The following is a 21,489-nucleotide window of genomic DNA, read 5'->3' on the forward strand; positions in this document are numbered from 1 at the left end:
TGTCAGCTCCACCCCTTAAATAATTACATTTGCAATTTATTCTCACGGGGCCGGAATGTACTCACCGCAAAGCCGTCCCTGCCTTTTTCACCAGCTTCCCCTCTTTCACCTCGGTCTCCCTTTGTTCCGACGTCACCCTACAATCAATAGAATGGTTTAATTAGTCAATTAGTAACAGATATCAACAGGTAAACAAATAATTAGAAAATAATATACTTGAGTATCAATAGCAACATTGCAGTACCAATACCGTGGTACAATTACAAAATCATAAAAGTAATCATCTGGACTGTGCCCTCTTATACCCGAAGCCAGTTACTGTGTGAGGTTATCTAAGGTCAACCCAATGGCTGATTCCTTAGGAAAACAATGACCATGCTGAAACTGGCATCTATGACGCCATTTCATGATGCACCATTTTTGTGAAGCTTTTCCTTTCTCTTGAAGATATATTCGCAAAAAAACATTGTCTCCAAACACCTGATCCACCCAAATTGTCCCCAGCTTTAACCATCATCAGTTTGTGGCCTTTCACTTGAATACAAAATGTTGGTTGCAGTGCGCCTGTCAATTTTATTCTGCACATTCATGAGGTCTGCCATTGTGATGCATTGTCATTATTCGTATAATGGAATGTCCACAATTGTGAAATCCTTTTTAAATTTTTGTTTTAATTTTAAACATTGCAATTATGTTGCTGATTCTGGGATCTAATTGTAAGCTCAGGAGTGATATCATAGAATCCCTACAGTGTGGAAACAGACCCTTCAGCCTAACAAGTCCACACTGACCCTCCAAAGAGTACCCCACCTAGACCCATCCCCCTCCCCTATTATCCTATATTTACCCCTGATTATACCAACACATCCCTGAACACTATCGGGCAATTTAACACGGCCAATTGACCTAACCTGCACATCTTTGGATTGGGGGAGGAAACCGGAGCACCCGGAGGAAACCCACGCAGATGCAGGGAGAATGTGCAAACTCCACACAGTCGCCTGACAGTGGAATTGAACCTGGGTTCCTGGCGCTGTGAGGCAGCAGGGCTAACCACTGAGCCACTGCGCTGCCCCTGTGGTGTATTAGGACACTGCTGGAGCTTGTACAGTACAGAGCTTGTCGCTCTGTTGTTTCACCATTGTGTACAGATTGTCAACCTTTGAAAGTAATAACAACAGGAATTGCTGGAGAAACTCAGCATCTGTGGAGAGTGAAATAAAGTCAAATGTTTTGAATTCAATATATCCTTTCAGATACAACAGTGGCATTTAAGGGACTTTTAGATAAGCAAGGAGTGGAAGCTATGGACCAAAGGCAAGTAGAAGGGATTAGTTTGATTTGGTGTCATGTTCGGCACAACATTGTGGGCCGAAGGGCCTTTTCGTGTGCTCGACTGTTCTATGTTCTTTGAAATTGTTCCGAGTTCCGAACTCAAATCAGTAACTGTTTCTCTCTCGATACATGTTATCAGACTTTCTGAGTTCCTCTCGCACTTTCTGTTTATATTTCAGAGTTCCAGTATCAACAGTGTTTTGATTTTAGTTGTATAAAAATATTCTTGAACGTGGCCTGTGCTTGTATGAAGAATGTGTATTAAAACAGGGCTTTAGTATTATCGCTTTTACCACAATTCAGCACATGGCACATGATAAAGTTTCAACGAGCCAACTGTCTATCTCTCTCTGTGTAAATGTAGGAGGCTATAAGAAACTTACTATACTCAGACCTTATCTCCTTTTGGTCCAACTGGTCCAATTTGTCCACTCTCCCCCTGTGAAACAGAAACCAGATTTACTACAATGCAGGAGAAGGAACCTCAATTCAAAATTAATTGACAGAACAAAATTTCAGCGAGCATTTGGTCTGGGTGTAGAACACGCACCCTGTGAGATAGTTGGAACATTTAGAGTTGATCCTTTCAACTGGATAAATTTCATTTGGAAAATAGCTCCTTGGGATACACAGCAACGTCTCTCTCAATGTCAGCAAAACAAAATAACTGATCAGTGACATCAGGAAGAAAGGAGGAGGATATGCCCATCTACATCAACGGATCGGAGATGGAGAGGGTCGAAGTTTCAAGTTTCCAAGAGTGACGATAACCAACGATCCGTCCTGGTCCACCTACGTTGATGTGACAGTCAGGGAAGCACAACAACCCCTCTTCTTCCTCAGGCAGCTCAGGGTATCCAGCATGTCCATAAGGACCCTCACCAACGTCTACAGATCCACCATTGAGAGCATACTGTCCGGATGCATAACAGCCTGGTACAGTAACTGCTCTGCCCAGGACCATATGAAACTACAGAAGGTGGTGTGCACAGCCCAGACCATCATTGAAGCCAACCATCCATCTATGGACTCCATTTCCACGGCTCACTGCCATGGATAGGCTGCTGACATCATCAAAGACCCATCCCACCCAGTAATGCTCTCCTACAACCTCTTCCATCAGGTAGAAGATACAGAAATTTGTAAACACGCACTAACAGGTTCAAGAGCAGCTCCTTCCCTGTCGTTATTAAACTGATGAATGGACCTCGCCAAGTTCAAATAATGCTGATCTTGCTTTGTGCACCTCCTGTATGTCTCACTCTGTCTCAACACCCTATAGCCTCTGTGCCCTTGTTTATGTGATCTGCCTGCACTGATTGCAAAACAAAACTTTTCACTGTACTTAGGTTCATGTGACAACAATAAATCAAATCAAACCTAGACATAATTTCATACAGGAGCTGGGGCATCTACTTCATTTACCACGGCCACCTTTTAAAGGTAAAGTCACGACAGTGCCCGCTCCCATTACAGAGAGACGACTGGTGGTGGTTTAATCTGAGGGTCACCATGCCTCAAGTAGAGAAGGCAGGACCTTCATGTTAACCTCGCTGAGTGCAGGGGGATTGAACTCACACTGCTCACATCACAAACCAGCCAGCCAGCCAACTGAGCTAACATTTAGTCCAAAATCTAACAACACAAACAGATCACAGAGTTATAGGATTAGAATCCCTCCAGTGTAGAAACAGGCCCAACAAGTCCACACTGACCCTCTGAAGGTTAACCCATCCAGACCCATTCCCCTAGCCTATATTTACCCTGACTAATAACTGACACTATGGGCAATTTGGCATGGCCAATTCACCTAACCTGCACATCTTTGGATTGTGGGAGGAAACTCACACAGACACTGGGAGAATGTTCAAACTCCACACGGACAGTCGCCCAAGTCAGGAATCGAACCCGGGTCCCTGGCGCTGTGAGGCAGCACTGCTAACCACTGAGCTACCGTGTCACTCCAAAACGTTGCATGTGATTGAGAGGAGTCTGAAAGAGGATTATGATCACTAAACATCCTCTGACAATAAACTTTATCCTTATATAACGTCCAGGGAGTTGAACTACAGTCAAACACCATGAGCCTGACATGATTTGAACACACAAGTTCAAATCACACCAGCGTGCCTGCCAACAGTGGTCGCTTGGTTAGACAACAGCTCCAGCGAGAGTGGATGGGCACCACAGGATAGACCAGCAACTTACCGCAGGGAAGATGGGGGAACGGGAGCGGGTGTGGTGGTGAGGCCATACTGAGAGCACCATTGCTGCGTTGGCAGCTTTGGCTGCTGGAAGTCCAAGCACCAGTGCAGGGAGCTAGAGGGGGCCTCTTGGTTGACCTGCCATAATTGCCAAGGGGCAGCTGGCAGGAATTGGCTCTTGACTAACTGCCTGGCAGATGGCAAGCAACCGATCTCCCTGCCAGTGTTTATATGATATGGCAACTAGAAAACACTGGGTATCCCTTGGGATATCTTCCCCTGGCAATGTGCTAGCTTTCAAATCCTCATGTCTAACCGAGGCCTCAGGATTAACAGTCTCCTGACACTCTCACTAGCTTGCCCTGCACGTTCACACAAGTTCTAAACAATTTTACATTTTACCTTTGCTTTCTAATGTCTGAGGTAATTAAATTTTCTTTTCACTTCTCCCTTATTTCCTTCATCTCACGTGTTGGGCCTCCAGAACCACTGTAGAAGTGGGCCTTTGAACAAACTGATCTTTGATTGGCTGGAGCCTGGTTGCCGAGGACCTTGTTTTCAGCCAATCCAATGTGAGAACCCGAAGGCACCAGTTGCCTTGACAGCATGGCCCTCTTTAATTTCTGCACATTCTCTCTATGTAAACCATGGGATACATTCACTTCAGATTCCATAAACCATGGAATACGATTCCCAAAAATATTCCCAATTGGGTATCTCATTTTTCACAGACTGACCTTTATTCCTTTTGGCCCTGGTAGTCCTGTCTCCCCGGGAGCACCAATACCTTTCCCTGGTAGTTCAGCCTGAGATCAAAGGTGAAAGAAATATTATGAACTGACTGCTATACAAATGAACAGGCTTTGTTGTTGAAAACAATGTTCGACTTCTAATACAAAAGAAACAACAATAATGGCTTGCAGCATGATGATAATGGTAAACATGGATTATTGATATTCAACTTGCATCATCTAATTTTTAATTCGGAGAACCATTCTGGACTAAACATAAGGACATATATTGACCTAAAATGGCTGTTGGGATCATCTGACCACAGAGACAAGGCCAGGAGACCCGATCAGAATACACAGCTCCATCTGCACTGAGGTTGTACAAAGATTTAACCAACGTCAAGATCATCTGCATCTTCTTGTTTAATTCTTACTGGTGTGATGAGCTACAGACAATTAGAATCAACAGGCAATGTGGAAGGACAATGGAGTAAATTCAGGAACACACAAATAGACATGATCGAAAGCTGCAAATGAACAGCAAAGAAGAGAGAGAGAGAGAGAATAACAAAAAAACCATGAATTGATAACAAGAAGCTGGCAGCTTCTCTCTCCCAGTCTCCTTCAACCTCAAAGTCAGCACTCAGTGCAATAGCAACTCAGGACAACAGCCATTCATCAAGAACTCAACAATATCATCAAACTTCACTGTTACTGACGACGTCAGATAACAACTAAACAGTTGGGTACTTCAGTAAATCTCACAGCTGAAGAACTTTAAAATGCAAATGCATTGACCTTCCTGTCTGTTCTAGACACCCTTCCCCACCTTCTCTGAAGATTATGACCTGTGTGTGTGCGTATGTGTGTGGTGTATGGGTGTGAGTGTGTTTATGCATGTGTAAGTGAGTGTGTGTGTGTATGTTTGTGTGTGTGTGTGTGTGTGTGTGTATCTGTGCCAATGCGCACATGTGCGTGTATCTGTGCCAGTCTGCACTTGTGTGTGTGTGTGTCTGCGCGTGCGTTCAATGCCACTTTTCTATTATTCTTTACAGGCTTAGTAAGTAAAACAATCCTCTCTTTTATTCAAGAAGGCCTTGTAATTTGACTCCTTCTTTTAGTCTTAGTCATAGAGTCATAGAGATGTACAGCATGGAAACAGAACCTTCGGTCCAACCTACCCACGCCGACCAGATATCCCAACCCAATCTAGTCCCACCTGCCAGCACCCGGCGCATAGCCCTCCAAACCTTCCTATTCATATACCCATCCAAATGCCTCTTAAATGTTGTAATTGTACCAGCCTCCACACTTCCTCTGGCAGCTCATTCCATACACGTACCACCCTCTGCGTGAAAAAGTTGCCCCTTAGTTCTCTTTTATATCTTTCCCCTCTCACCCTAAACCTATGCCCTACTTAAATGCATTTTAAATAAAGTATTATAGCTGTGTAGTAAATAAAACGTTTTTTTTGTTTTTCAGCCAACTTGGAAAATTACAAATGGAGTCTATACTGCCTCCTCACCTGATCACAGTGATAAATACAATTAGAACTGATCATGTGGCATCTCCTACATATTGCAAGTGTTCTATCTTCTTCAGGTGATGATCCAGGGATGGCAGAACGGCCATAGGAAGAGAGCCAGCCCTGATCGCGAAGGGTCAAATGGCCAAAGCCTGATCCTATTTTCTTTGTTTCTTCGCATCAGCAGAAATAACTAAAAGTAGGGGCAGAGTTAGGACATACTGGAAGACTGGGATTTTACTGTCACGCAGTCAACTACAGAGGTACAGGAGTACAGTGAAAAGTGTATAATTTTGCCACACACAGTGTCAGCTGAGATACAAAGGTACCTAGGTTCAAAAGACTTGGGTACAAAGGAGAAAGAGAAACAAAGTTAAAAATGTTAAGCATTACCTTTGTGGAATAAGCAGAAAAGTAAAGAAACATTAAAGTCCTTCCTAAAGTCGATGATAAACAAAGATATACAGTTAAAAGTTCAGCAGTCTTTGATGAGTTCACTCTCTGGAAGACCTCAGCCATCTGTTCTCGACACCGCCCCGGCAGATACCAGGAGACATCTCTCACTGCTCGCCGTATCCGCGTTGGGCCATGATACCATCACTGGTACCTCCGCTGGTGCCTCTGCACATGCCCAAGCAGGAGCTATTCACACATCGAGACACTGCCACCAGGCCGAGAGACCGTCACACCAGGCCAAAAGATCTCCATGCCTGGCTAAGAGACCACCACACCAGGCTGACACACTGCCACATCAGGCCAAAGACTTCCATGCCAGACTGGGACGTTGCCACACCAGGCTGTGACACCATCATGGGTACCGAGAGTTAGACCAGGAAGTGGTTTACAGCTTCTTCCTGGCTGACATTAAACTGATTAATGGACTGTCAAGCCTCAAATAATGTTGATCTTGCTAATGTTGCTCTTGTCTGGTGCATGCCTTGTGCAATGTAAGCTGTATGCCTCTGTCTAAGACTTTTTAATCTGTACATCCTTGCTCAGTATGATGTAAACAAAGCTTGCACTACTTATGACAACCAACCAATCAATCCACCATTCTAGACCAAGCTGACCCTGTAGTTTCCTACAGTTTAAAGAGGATGGTAGTAGCAATGTTCCTCATGAGCAGCAACTCATACAACATCGTTTTGAGCTGACGTAGTCCCGTGATGCACAACACGGTGAACTATGCAGGTTGCTCGTTTCCGTTCCACACTAATAGGAACTCTCTGGAACCCTGTGACACCGATTAACTGCAGCTCATCCCACCCCTAAACAAGATGATGCAAATGTTCTGGACATTTCTCCAGTGGCTTAATTCAGTCTTTAGGCAACACGGTAATCTCAGGGCAGAAGGGACTCAGCATTCTACACGGACATGGGCAATGAAGAAGGTGGATTTGTCCTAACGTGCTGGAACAATAAGTCAGACCTATGAATATTTCTATGGATGCCATGTGTTGGAGTATTCCGTATTAATGTTTCATAGTGCCACTTTGAAGTCTAAGACCGAACAATGGTCTTTGCCTTTTCCTTGATCAGGAGAAAGTGAGAGACTGCAGATGCTGGAGATCAGAGTCAAAAAGAGTGGTGCTGGAAAAGCACAGCAGGTCAGGCAGCATCTGAGGAGCAGGAGAGTCAATGTTTCAAGCATAAGCTCTTCATCAGGAATTCTGTCAACTCTCCTGCTCCTCAGATGCTGCCTCACCAGCTGTGCTTTTCCGGCACCATACGTTTTGACTTCTCCTTGACCAGTCTGTAAAGAAAGAAAACTCCAAGTGGCAGCAAATCACACGATAAAAGTTGCGTGAAGAATCAACATGGAAAAAAATCATATGAGGTATACACACACACACCCAGAGTGTAAGTTCAACAGTAATGGGCTCTCTCATACTGTAAACTGCTACAATCAATGGCCAACTGAATCCGAAGGCCCCTCTTAACTCTCTCTGACCCACGCTCTCTTTTCCACACAGTTCTTGTTTATTTCTGGAGGCTGGCAAGTTGCACCTGCCATTCCCAATCTGACAATGCTGCCATGAAGATTAGTTTTGAATTGAAGGACCATCACGTTTACATAGAAACACCTAAATTAGGCACAGGAGCAGGCCATTCGGCCCTTCGAGTCTGCACCACCATTCAGTAGATCGTGACTGATCATGCAATCTCAGTATCCCACTCCCACCCTCTCCCCATCTCCCTGAACTGGTGTTCTAGTTGATCAACTATCCTGGTAACAGCACGGGTGTACAAATAATACTGCAAATTCAATAGCAACTTCTGATAATTACCACAGGACCTGGAGGACCCCTTGGACCTTGTACGCCGTCCCTCCCCTGTAACGAGAATAGAAGCCATCATTAATGGACTGGAAATGTAAGATGGATAAATGCAATAAGGAATGCAAACGAAAGCTCCCAAGAAGAGACAATGGTGCAGAAGGAGGTGCAATGGTAGTGTCCCTCCCTTTGGGCCAGAGGTTTTGGGTTCAGGTTCTACTCCAGGACTCAATGGCCCCCATGGGAAGTGTGTTCATACTGCAGGCAAACACAATGACTTTCAGCCTGTCCATCCCTCCAATACACCTGAAGAGAGGTGGCTGGGATGGGAGGCATCTGCTGGCCAGCCAAACTGCAGCAGGCAATGGTAAACCATTGCAGCTTGCCTCAACCAGTCATAGAGGTCAACAGCACTGAGAAAAAGTACCTTCAACCCGTCTAGTCTGTGCCTGACTAAAACAAGCACCTCACAATTTTAATCATGTTTCGGAGGAGCCGGTGTTGGACTGGGGTGAACAAAGTGAAAAATCACACAACACAAGGTTATAGTCCAAGGGGTTTATTTGGAAGCACTAGCTTTCAGAGCGCTGCTCCTTCATAAAGTGGTTTTGAAACTGGATCATAAGACAAAGAATTTATAGCAAAAGATTACTGCATCATTCAGCTGAAATGCAATATTGAACAAACCTAGATTAAGTCTTTCATCTTTTGTTAGTTTCGGTTCTAGATTCCCATTTTCCAGCACTTGACCGAGAGCCTTGGAATCGCAAGTGCATATCTAAATACTTGTAAAACGTTATGAGTGACCCAACACAGCACTGTGCTAAGCATAATGGTGGACCGATCCATGGTCATCAGTGTGCTCTCAACACTCAGAGCTGAAGAGAAAAGCTTGTTGCTACAGAGAGTTGTTAAGCAGAATAAGACAGATGCATTTGAGGGGAGATTAGACCACCACTGAGGTAGAAAGGAATAGTTAGCAAGAGATGTAGTTGGGTTTATACAGGATGTGAGGAAAAACTTTTTCCCACAGAGGGTGGTGGGAATCTGGAACTCACTAACTGGAAGGGTGGGAGAGACAGTAAGCCTTATTACATTGAAGAGATATATTGATGTGCACTTGTGATACCAAGTGCTCGAAAATGTGATAAGAATAGATTGGTGATTGTTTTTGACCAGTATGAATATGATGGGCTGAAGGGCCTTTTATCTGTGCTGTCAACCTCGATGACTTAACGGGCTGTTTCTGTAATGTATATTCTCCGTAATAACAAACCCGAGTCTTAACACGCACCAGCTCACCCCACTCCACAAAATACTATAAGGGCCAGATTTGACACAGTTCTGAGTTTCAGGGAACTCCTTACCCAAGCCCCCCTGTCTTGCCTAACATTTCTCTCCAGCTTTAAATGTGATGATGTTGGACATCTAACAGCCATAGTCTCAGGTTAAGACATCAGCCATTTTGGAATGAGATGAGGAGACATTTCTTCACTCAGAGGGCTGTGAATTCTCTGTTGTTCAAAACTGAGATTGATGTCATAGCCTTTCCGAACCATAAGAGAAAGAGATATACGGCTGGTGGTGGTGATTTAACTGGAGGGTCACCACACTTTCAGTGAGGGAAGATTTTGAGAAGAAGAATGTTTGATGGTGACCTCAGCTGGTGTGGGAATTGAACCTATGATGTTGGCATTACTAACCAGCCAACTGAGCTAACCAAACCCTACTGATACATGTTTGGGTTGAAGCGGACACAGGCAGAAAAATGGAGTTGAGGTAGAGATCAGCTCCGACTTTACTGAACATTGGAGGAGTTTAAGGAGATGCATGGTTTACTCCTCTTCCTATTTATGTTCTGAAGCTACATACCCTCTGGGTAACCTGCCAGGAACAACTCTCAACTCTCCTCCCAGTTCATGCTTGGGAGCTATTGCTTGCTCCTGGTAAAATCCCACAGATGTCGTTTTTAAAGCCTCCAATAGCAGGTCATTTTGTCCAAAGGTGAAAGTGCTTTTTTTTCCTTCTGGGATGTGGACATGCTGGCTAGGCCAGAATTTGTTACCTTTCCTTGAATTGTGTGGCTTGCTCAGCCACTGCAGCACGCAGTTGAGAGGCAACCACATTGCGATGGGTGTAGAGTCACGTGTAGGCCAGACCAGATTTCCCTCCGTAAAAGGTATCAAGTGAGCCAGACGGATTGTTAACAACAAACAAGGACAGTTTCCTGCTCACCATTACTGTTTTAGTTTTAAATTAACTCAGTTCCATGTTGAGAATTGAACCTGTGCTCCGAGAACGTTACTGGATCCGGTGCATTACCAGTCCAGTGACATTCCCACAATGCACCATCTCTCCCAATCACAGTGCCATAGAGTCACAATCTCCAGGTTCATTTGCCTAGCATTTTCAACAGACAGATGGAAGCCTGTGAGAGACACTTGCAAACTTTGACCTGGGAATGGAGTTACATCTTGTCCTGCTACCTTCCATGCATCTTACCCATTCACACAGCCCAAATATCACTGGGTGCGGAGACAGCAGGTTGATTAAAGATGAGTAAATGGGGTTGAAGGGCCAACCAGCCGAGATCTGACAGACAGGTGGAATGGTGATGCTGGTGGCTGGTCTGAATGGTCTCCTGCTGTCTCTATGTTGCTGACATTACCTTCGAGTACCTTCAGCAGTTTGGTAACAAACGCTGGCCAGTCCTTGAGGGCTGTTGAAAACTGGTGAACAGCCTTCTTGCTTTAGTTGTGAATTAGATCAATGTCAGGAAGAGCTGGAAGAGATGTTGAAAAGGCTGCTGACCTGTTTCCATAGATCTCATGCCTTCAAAATCAAAGTTATCCCCATTGGCTTGGAACTCACATGCAAAGATTTATACGTTGCTTTGTTTAGATGAAAAATTGGATACCAAACATAGATGTCTCTGGAAAGATTCCTAGATAACTTTCTGATTTATACTGTTCTCTCATAAGACCAATAGGAGCAGAGGTAGGCCTTTCAGCCCATTGAATCTGCTCTATCATTCCACCATGGCTAATATGTTTCTCAACCCCATTCTCCCTTCTTCCCATGACTTTTGATCCCCTTTACTAATCAAGAACCTATCTATCTGTCTTAAATACAGCCAATGACTTGGCCCCCATAATCCACTACGGCAATGAGTTCCACAGATTTCCCACCCTTTGGCTGAAGAAATTCCTCCTTATCTCAGTCCGAAAAATTGTCTCTTCGCTCTGAGACTGTGCCCTTTGATCCTAGTTTCTCCTATTAACAGAGACATCTTCTCCACATTCACTGTATCCAGGACTCTCATATCCTGCAAATTTTCATGATGTGGAGGTGCCGATGTTGGACTGGGGTGTACAAAGTTAAAAATCACACAACACCAGGTTATAGTCCAACAGGTTTAATTGGAAGCACTAGCTTTCGGAGTGTCGCTCCTTCATCAGCTTTCGGAGCCCTCCTCCTCTACAGCGACCTGATAAAGGAGCAGCGCTCCGAAAGCTAGTGCTTCCAAATACACCTGTTGGACTAGACCCTGGTGTTGTGTGATTTTTAAGTCTGTAAATTTCAGGATGTTTTGATTACAGTCAGTACAGTTACCAACTAACAATCTCAAGGTTCAATGCAATGGAACACATTGATGGGTCTTTAATACTCACGGGGTCACCGCGGTCACCTTTTGCCCCTTTCTCTCCCTGAAAAAAAGCAAAACTAAGTGAGGACAAATAGAATACAGAAGTGACCTTCCGACAGACTTGACATATTTTACCAGATCACTAGCCTCTCCCTCCAAGAACTCTCTGTTGCCCTGTGGCATCTCGATTAAAAACACCCATAAAACAGCAGGTTCCTGCTGTAAACATCGAAGGGGTCGCTATATAAATAAGCACAAAGATTCTGCATCACAGGAGATCTCACCGAAGCGATGAGCTAAAGGGTTTTGGGAACAGCTTTACAGGTAGATGTGCATACTCCCAGACCTGTGGTGATGATTCAAGTTAGGTGAAGCTAGCATTGAGGAACATGCATGGAATGATCACCCTGAAAGTTAATGAATGGTCAAACTCCAAGGTCATCTTCAGGATAGAGTACATGAAGCTGAAGTGAGAATTTCAGATTTTCAGAGGCACGTCAGCAAAACCCCAGAAAAGGGCAGACAACAGATAACAAGGAGCAGGAGAAGCACAGCAGGTCAGACTGCATCCTGACGAAGGGTTTCGGTCCGAAATGTTGACTTTTCTGCCCCTCGGATGCTGTCCGACCTGCTGCGCTTTTCCAGCACCACACTCTCGACTCTGAATTCAAGGAGAGTTCAAATGACCGGATAATTACAAGGGACCATGATGAGCTAAAGGGTTTTGGGAACAGCTTTACAGGTAGATGTGGTAAATACGGTTAACCATGGCAGAGGTCAGAAGCCAGGGTGGGGGGAGGGGAAGGCACAAGTTAAAAATAATTGATAGCAGAATTAGAGAGGGATTGAGGAAATACTGCTTTCACACAGAAGTTGGGGGGGGGGGGGGACCCTAAATGGAACACATAACCTGAAAGAACGAGACAGAGAGAAAAGGAAATTTTTTAAAAAGAGCGCGAAGGGAAGCGAGAGAAACAGGTCAAGGAAAAGAAAGTGAAAAAGGCAAGGGTTGAGTGAGGGAGACAAGGGGAGAGAGGGAGGGAGAGAGAAAGAGAGAGAGAGAGAGGAAGCGGGAGAGAGAGAGAGAGAGAGAGGAAGAGAGAGAGAGACAGAGAGAGAGGAAGAGAGAGAGAGAGAGAGAGGAAGAGAGAGAGAGAGAGAGAGAGAGGAAGACAGAGAGAGGAAGAGAGAGAGAGAGAGAGAGACACAGAGAGAGAGACAGAGAGACAGAGGAAGAGAAAGAGAGAGAGAGAGAGAGAAAGAGAAAGAGACACAGAGAGAGAGAGGAAGAGAGAGAGACAGAGAGAGATAGATAGATAGATAGATAGATAGAGATGCATTGGCTTTATACCAACCCTCTCTCCAGGATGTGCGGTTTCTCCTTTATCTCCAGCCCGGCCTGGCAGTCCCGGGATACCTGGTTTGCCAGGTTCACCTGGTTTACCTGGGGGTCCTTCAGGACCTCGTTCTGATATTGCAAGGCCTGGTGGTCCCTGGGGCCCTGGAAAACCCTGGCTTCCTTTGTCCCCCTTAAACCCTCTTTCACCAGGCATTCCAACGTCACCCTGGAAAACAGCACAACAGAAACTGGTCAAAGGAAGTCAATGGTCAGCTTATAAAAGAACTCATGGTTATTACCTCTCTACCACAGACCCCACAGGGGCCCACTTGTCTGGTTTACAATAGAAATATCAGCTTTCATTTAATTTGACATTAACTTTAAACGGGAAGGAAATGAGTGGGGTATTTTTTCTCTCTTTAAAGTGAAGATTGATTGTGTTCTGTACAGAGATGACCAAATAATTCTTTCAACACGCAAATTATATGAAGGCACTCAGGTGAAGCTTTCCTTGCTGCTAGGCCGCTTTAGTGATATGGCTGACAGAGGGTGTCCCAGAGCAATAGCACTGAAAGCTGCCTAGCCCTGGGGTAGGAGAGAGGGGCAAAGTGGGCACCATGGGGAGGTGATACACACAAGAAGGGATAGCCAATAAGTAAAAGGGTGATACTGGTACTGGTCTGAACCGGAGTTCCATGACCATATGGAGGAGTTTGGAACTGTTCCGTCATTTCCAAGATTTACTGCTTCTTGTTTCCTTTTTGGAAGAGAACACAGTGGGAGTGGTGAAAGGTTGAAGGGAATGGGATTAGCGGGAAATAAGGGAAGGGGATTCGGATCAATGGGGAATGAAGGAAGGGGACTGGAGTCAGTGGGGAATGGGGGAAGGCATGGGGGCTAGTGAGGAATGGAAGGTGATTGGGGTCAGTGAGCAAAGGGGGAAGGGGATTGGAGTCAATGTGGAATGAGGAAGCGGACTGAAGTCAATGGGGACTGGGGGAAGGGGACTGGAGTCAGTGAGGAATGGGGGAAGGGGATTGGGGTCAGTAAAGAAGAGGGGAAGGGGACTGGGGTCAATGGGGACTGAGAGGAGGGGTATTGGAGTCAGTGAGGAATGGGGGAAGGGGACTGGAGTCAGTGAGGAATGGGGGAAGGGGATTGGGGTCAGTGAGGAAGAGGGGAAGGGGACTGAGGTCAATGGGGACTGGGGGAGGGGGATTGGAGTCAGTGAGGAATGGGGGAAGGGGATTGGGGTCAGTAAGGAAGAGGGGAAGGGGACTGGGGTCAATGGGGTCTGAGAGATGGGGGATTGGAGTCAGTGAGGAATGGGGGAAGGGGATTGGGTCAGTAAGGAAGAGGGGAAGGGGACTGGGGTCAATGAGGACTGGGGGGAGGGGGAATGGAGTCAGTGAGGAATGAGACAAGGGGATTAGGGTCAGTGGAGAATGGGCGAGGGGGACTAGGGTCAGTGGGGAATGGGGAAGGGGATTGGAGTCAATGGGGAATGGGCGAAGGCGTCTGGGGTCAGTGGGGAATAGGGAAGGGGATTGGGGTTAGTGAGGAATAGGGAAGGGGATTGCGATCAGCAGGGAATGGGGGAATGTGATTTGGGTCAGTGGGGAATGGGGAAGGGGATTGGGGTTAGTGAGGAATAGGGAAGGGGATTGCGATCAGCAGGGAATGGGGGAATGTGATTTGGGTCAGTGGGGAATGGGGAAGGGGATTGGGTTCAGTGGGGAATGTGGGAAAGGGATTGGGTTCAGTGGGGAATGGGGAAAGGGCATTGGGTTCAGTAGGGAATGGGGAAGGGGATTGGGTTCGGTGAGGAATGGGGGAAGGGGATTGGGGTCAGGGAGGAATGGGGAAAGGGGATTGGGTTCAGTGAGGAATGGGGGAAGAGGATTGGGTTCAGTGAGGAATGGGGGAAGGGGATTGGGGTCAGGGAGGAATGGGGAAAGGGGATTGGGTTCAGTGGAGAATGGGGGAAGGGGATTGGGGTCAGGGGGTAGTACAGGGGTGTGTAACAACATTGTTGAACAGATCGATGAGAAATGGTTTTACAGGGCTGCTACTGGGGACATCTCATGTTACCTTTGACCCCTGTTGGCCTCGTTCCCCTGGGTCACCTTTCTCTCCTTTCTTCCCCATCGCTGTGGGACGTAGGCCATCATCGTGGTATTTCACTAAGTCCTGAAGGATTGAAATCTGAAGAATTCCAATGAAAAAACACTGACATTAGTTTTGCACCTGTGACTTTTCTTCAGCCTCTGCAGAAGCGACCCTCAACTGACCTTATAAAAATTCCGACATAGGATGAGAGCGTCACTGGCTGGGCCAGCATTTATTGCCCATCCCTAAATGCCCAGAGGACAGTTAAGAGTCAACCACATTGCTGTGGGTCTGGAGTCACATGTAGGCCAGACCAGGTAAGGATGGCAGATTCCTTCCTTAAGACGTTAGTGAACCAGATGGGTTTTCCCGACAATTGATAATGGTTTCATGGTCATCATTGGAATCTTAATTTCAGATTTTTAAAAAAATTATCAAAGTCAAAGGTCACCATCTGTCAATGGCGGAATCAGACTTGAGTCTCTATGACATTACCTGGTCTCTGGATGAATAAATCTTATGATAATACCATTAGACCTTTGCCTCCCATTTCCAAGGGCCAGATGGAAGACATGAAAAAAAGATGCTACCTCTGAAAAAAAAGTTGTTAGTCATCTTGTGATAGAGATGTGCAGCATGGAAACAGACCCTTCAGTCTAATTTGTCCATGCTGACTTGATATCCTAAATTAATTTAGTCCCATTTACCAGCATTTGGCCCATATCCCTCCAAACCCTTCTATTCATATACCCACCCAGATGCCTTTTAGATGCTGTAATTGTACCAGCCTCCACCACTTCCTCTGGCAGCTCATTCCATACACACACCGCCCTCTGTGTGAAAAGGTCCCTTTTATATCTTTCCCCTCTCACCCTAAACCTATGAACTTTTGGAAGTTCCTTCGGCCATTCATTCCATACACACACGACCCTCTGCCTGAAAAAGTTGCCCCTTAGATTTCTTTTACATAAGAAAATAAGAACTAGGAGCAGGAGTAGGCCGTCCGACCTTTCGAGCCTGCTCCCCCATTCAATAAGGTCATGGCTGATCTTTTCATGGACTCAGCTCCACTAACCTACCCTCTTAATTCCTTTATTATTCAAAATAATATAAATCTTAGCTTTACTGAAGTAGCGTCAACTACTTCACAGGGCAAGGAATTCCATCGATTAACAACCCTCTAGGTGAAGAAGTTCTTTCTCAATTCAGTCCTAAATCTGCTTCCTCTAATCTTGAAGTTGTGCCCTCTTGTCCTAGTTTCACCTGCCAGTGGGAACATCCTCTCTACTTCTATCTTATCTATTCCCTTCATAATTTTATATGTTTCTATAAGATCCCCCCTCATTCTTCTGAATTCCAGTGAATATAATCCCAGTCTACTCAGTCTCTCCTCATAAGCCAACCCCCTCAACTCTAGAATCATCCTAGTGAACCTCCTCTGCACCCCTCCAGTGCCAGTACATCCTTTCCCCTCTCACCTTAAACCTATGCCCTCTAGGTTTGGACTCCACCACCCCAGAGCTCTTCACCCTATCCATGCCCCTCATGACTTTATCAACCTCTACAATGTCACCCCTCAGCCCCCGCCACTCCAGGGAAAATAGCCAATACCACTCGACTTCAGTACCATCAAATGGCGAGACTGTTTACCAGAATTCTTCACCACAGAGGGCTGTCAAGGCTGGGACATTAAGTATACTCAAGGCTGAGAGAGACAGATTTTGAATCAGTACGGAAATCAAGGGTTACGGGGAAATGTCAAGAAAGTGAACTTGAGGATTATCAGAGCTGCCATAATTTCTTTGAATGGTGGAGCAGTGTTGATGGACCAAATTGCCTTCAGCTCCTTTGTTTTATGCTTTTGACTGAATATGGTGATTCCCTTTACGCACCACAGACTTTTCTTCTATGATATCGTAATTGTCACATATTAAAATTGCAGAGTGCATCATAATCCTACATCTCCAACTGAAGAGAAAGCCCATAACATCAGACCCCACCTATGACAGTATTACAAGTACAATCCACTGATATTGAAGGCAGTAGCAGTTGGATGTGAAGATGACACTGTGTTTACTCCAATGGCTGAGACTTTGACAAAAAATATCTCAAACATTCACTGAGGTTACTTCAGTATATAGCAGAATGACCTGTAAATTCAGACTAGACAATAGACAATAGATGCAGGAGTAGACCATTCAGCCCTTCAAGCCTGCACCGCCATTCAATATGATCATGGCTGATCATTCCTAATTAGTATCCTCTTCCTGCCTTATCTCCAAAACCCTTGATTCCACTATCTTTGAGAGCTCTATCCAACTCTTTCTTAAATGAATCCAGAGACTAGGCCTCCACTGCCCTCTGGGGCAGAGCATTCCACACAGCCACCACTCTCTGGGTGAAGATGTTTCTCCTCATCTCTGTCCTAAATGGTCTAATGAAGAATGGTAGAACAATGGTGTGTCTAACCACCAGACTGGGAAGAGAAAGAGAAAAGAACTGCAGGTGCTGGAATCCAAAGTAGACCAGCAGGAGGCTGGGGGAACACAGCAAGGCAGGCAGCATCAGGAGGGAGAGGGAACACAGCAAGGCAGGCAGCATCAGGAGGCTGGGAGAACACAGCAAGACAGGCAGCATCAGGAGGGAGAGGATCACAGCAAGGCAGGCAACATCAGGAGGCTGGGAGAACACAGCAAGACAGGCAGCATCAGGAGAGAAAGGGAACACAGCAAGGCAGGCAGCATCAGGAGGGAGGGGGACACAGCAAGGCAGGCAGTATCAGGAGGGAGTGGAACACAGCAAGGCAGGCAGCATCAGGAGGGGTAGGAACACAGCAAGGCAGGCAGCATCAGAAGGGAGAGGAACACATAAAGTCAGGCAGCATCAGGAGGCTGGGGGAACACAGCAAGGCAGGCAGCATCAGGAGGCAGAGGAACACAGCAAGGCAGGCAGCATCAGGTGGGAGGGGAACACAGCAAGGCAGGTAGCATCAGGTGGGAGGGGAACACAGCAAAGCAGGCAGCATCAGGAGGGAGAGGGGAACACAGCAAGGCAGGCAGCATCAGGAGGGAGAGGGGAACACAGCAAGGCAGGCAGCCTCAGGAGGAAGAGGGTACACAGCAAGGCAGGCAGCATCAGGAGGGAGAGGGGAACACAGCAAGGCAGGCAGCATCAGGAGGGAGAGGGACACAGCAAGGCAGGCAGCATCAGGAGGGAGAGGGACACAGCAAGGCAGGCAGCATCAGGAGGCAGAGAAACACAGCAAGGCAGGCAGCATCAAGGGGAGAGAGGAACACAGCAAGGCAGGCAGCATCAAGAGGGAGAGGGGAACACAGCAAGGCAGGCAGCATCAGGAGGGAGAGGGACACAGCAAGGCAGGCAGCATCAGGAGGCAGAGAAACACAGCAAGGCAGGCAGCATCAAGGGGAGAGAGGAACACAGCAAGGCAGGCAGCATCAGGAGGGAGAGGGACACAGCAAGGCAGGCAGCATCAAGAGGGAGAGGGGAACACAGCAAGGCAGGCAGCATCAGGAGGCAGAGAAACACAGCAAGGCAGGCAGCATCAGGAGAGAGAGGAACACAGCAAGGCAGGCAGCATCAGGTGGGAGGGGAACACAGCAAAGCAGGCAGCATCAGGAGGGAGAGGAACACAGCAAGGCAGGCAGCATCAGGAGGGAGGGGAACACAGCAAGGCAGGCAGCATCAAGAGGGAGACGGGAACACAGCAAGGCAGGCAGCATCAGGAGGGAGAGGGACACAGCAAGGCAGGCAGCATCAAGAGGGAGAGGGGAACACAGCAAGGCAGGCAGCATCAAGAGGGAGAGGGGAACACAGCAAGGCAGGCAGCATCAGGAGGGAGAGGGGAACACAGCAAGGCAGGCAGCATCAAGAGGGAGAGGGGAACACAGCAAGGCAGGCAGCATCAGGAGGGAGAGGGGAACACAGCAAGGCAGGCAGCAACAGGAGGGAGAGGGGAACACAGCAAGGCAGGCAGCATCAAGAGGGAGAGGGGAACACAGCAAGGCAGGCAGCATCAAGAGGGAGAGGGGAACACAGCAAGGCAGGCAGCATCAAGAGGGAGAGGGGAACACAGCAAGGCAGGCAGCATCAGGTGGGAGGGGAACACAGCAAAGCAGGCAGCATCAGGAGGGAGGGGAACACAGCAAGGCAGGCAGCATCAGGTGGGAGGGGAACACAGCAAAGCAGGCAGCATCAGCAGGGAGAGGGGAACACAGCAAGGCAGGCAGCATCAGGTGGGAGGGGAACACAGCAAGGCAGGCAGCATCAGGAGGGAGGGGAACACAGCAAGGCAGGCAGCATCAGGAGGCTGGGAGAACACAGCAAGGCAGACAGCATCAGGAGGGAGAGGGACACAGCAAGGCAGGCAGCATCAGGAGGGAGAGGGACACAGCAAGGCAGGCAGCATCAGGTGGGAGGGGAACACAGCAAAGCAGGCAGCATCAGGAGGGAGAGGAACACAGCAAGGCAGGCAGCATCAGGTGGGAGGGGAACACAGTAAAGCAGGCAGCATCAGGAGGGAGAGGAACACAGCAAGGCAGGCAGCATCAGGAGGCTGGGAGAACACAGCAAGGCAGGCAGCATCAGGAGGGAGAGGAGAACACAACAAGGCAGGCAGCATCAGGAGGGAGATGAACACAGCAAGGCAGGCGGCATCAGGAGGGAGATGAACACAGCAAGGCAGGCGGCATCAGGAGGGAGATGAACACAGCAAGGCAGGCGGCATCAGGAGGGAGAGGGGAACACAACAAGGCAGGCGGCATCTGGAGCTGGGAGAACACAGTAAGGGAGGCAGCCTCAGGAGGTTGGAGAACACAGCAAGGCAGGCAGCAGCAGGAGGAAGAGGGAACACAGCAAGGCAGGCAGCAGCAGGAGGTGAAGAGATCAACGTTTTGGGGCCTGAAGAAGGGTTACACTTGAAATCTCGCCTTCTCCACCTCCTGATGCTGCCTGGCTTGCTCTGTTCTTCCAGCCTCCTGCCTGTCTGTAGACTGGGAAGGGAAGGCAGTCCGACTGGGGTGAGGAGAACAAGTACGTACTCTTGTACATACTTTTGAGAGAGGCGGAGGAGGAGAGTTGGGGCAGACGATGGACAGGCTCAGTGCAAAAGATAAAAGGGTTCGTTAATGGTGGTGAATGAGAAAAGGAGATGTAGAACAGGTGTGAAAGAGAGAGAATCTCGACTGAAAACAAAGTGATACAACATGGGCGCAAATTAAAGAAATTAAGGACAAACAATACAAGAACAAAACAAGAAATTGCTGGAAAAGCTCAGCAGGTCTGGCAACATCTGTGAAGAGAAATCAGAGCTTACTGATTTCAGCTGAGTGACCCTCCCTCAGAATGGACAAAGAATATAATTTGGTTCCGAAATTCAGGCCATCGCTCTTCAATCAGGGTCAAGAGTTCAGGAAGTGGGAGCTGGAAAGGTTGGGGGTGGTCGGATTGGTGTGGTTCTGTCCTTATACTCATTAGCTGCTGTGGGCTCCATGTTTGCAGCCATCCATCCTGTCCTCTCTGCCTCACTACAGTGACTCTACAATAACTGACTTCAGAAGAAACAACAGCTTTCATCTCAGTCAGTTACCAGCTGTCCCCCTCAGGAGTGGAAGACGACCTGAACACCAATTCCCTCGTAGCATCGAGGGGCCACCAACCGCCTGAGTAGTTTCATTGAGTCTTCAGGAATTTTAGCAACCCCCTGCTTTATCTTGGTAACAGGTCGGCTCATGACTTTGGGGATTGTCGTTGGAAATAGTCAGTGGTTTCTGTTTTAGCTTGCTTTAAGCTTGGTGTTCGTAAAATATTCCAATATTATCCACAGCACAGAGAGTATTACACAAGCTATGCACTTCCTTCCTGCCACGTGTTACCAAGGTCACTCCGAACTTTTTTTCTTTGCTCCAATCCACAACAAGGGAGAGGAGAAAGTGAGGACTGTGGATGGTGGAGATCAGAGTCAAAAAGGGTGGTGACGGAAAAGCACAACAAGCACATCAGGAATTCCTGATGGAGAGCTTATGCCTAAAATGTCAACTCTCCTGCTCCTTGGATGCTGCCCGACTGGCTGTGCTCTTCCATTGCCACATTCTTTGACCTACAAGGAAGATCTGTGTTTGTGACTTCTCCAAGAATCCCCCCCTGATTTAAAGACAGAATAATCTCAGATACAGCCAGTTGATGATTGTCTTCCTCTAAATCCCAACAATGATGGACAATGATGTAGTGGCAATGGAATCGGGCTAGTTATCCTATAAGAAAAGGTGATTCAGATCCCACCATTGGGTCTTGATTAACAGTGGGGGC

General features: G+C 47.1%; 1 protein-coding gene across 1 annotated transcript in view; it reads right to left on the bottom strand.

The window, feature by feature from the left end:
- The window catches only part of col7a1 (collagen, type VII, alpha 1), a 363,650-nt gene that overhangs the window by 91,464 nt on the left and 250,697 nt on the right, over window positions 1–21,489 (bottom strand). The window contains exons 76-82 of the mRNA XM_060835829.1: window positions 15,148–15,261; window positions 13,073–13,282; window positions 11,743–11,778; window positions 8,084–8,128; window positions 4,277–4,345; window positions 1,730–1,774; window positions 66–137 (exon numbers count right to left, since the gene is read on the bottom strand). Of these exons, the coding sequence (XP_060691812.1) occupies window positions 66–137; window positions 1,730–1,774; window positions 4,277–4,345; window positions 8,084–8,128; window positions 11,743–11,778; window positions 13,073–13,282; window positions 15,148–15,261 (591 nt within the window). The remainder of the gene's footprint in view (window positions 1–65; window positions 138–1,729; window positions 1,775–4,276; window positions 4,346–8,083; window positions 8,129–11,742; window positions 11,779–13,072; window positions 13,283–15,147; window positions 15,262–21,489) is intronic.

This window comes from Hemiscyllium ocellatum, chromosome 14, assembly GCF_020745735.1.
Source record: "Hemiscyllium ocellatum isolate sHemOce1 chromosome 14, sHemOce1.pat.X.cur, whole genome shotgun sequence".
Lineage (NCBI taxonomy): Eukaryota > Metazoa > Chordata > Chondrichthyes > Orectolobiformes > Hemiscylliidae > Hemiscyllium > Hemiscyllium ocellatum.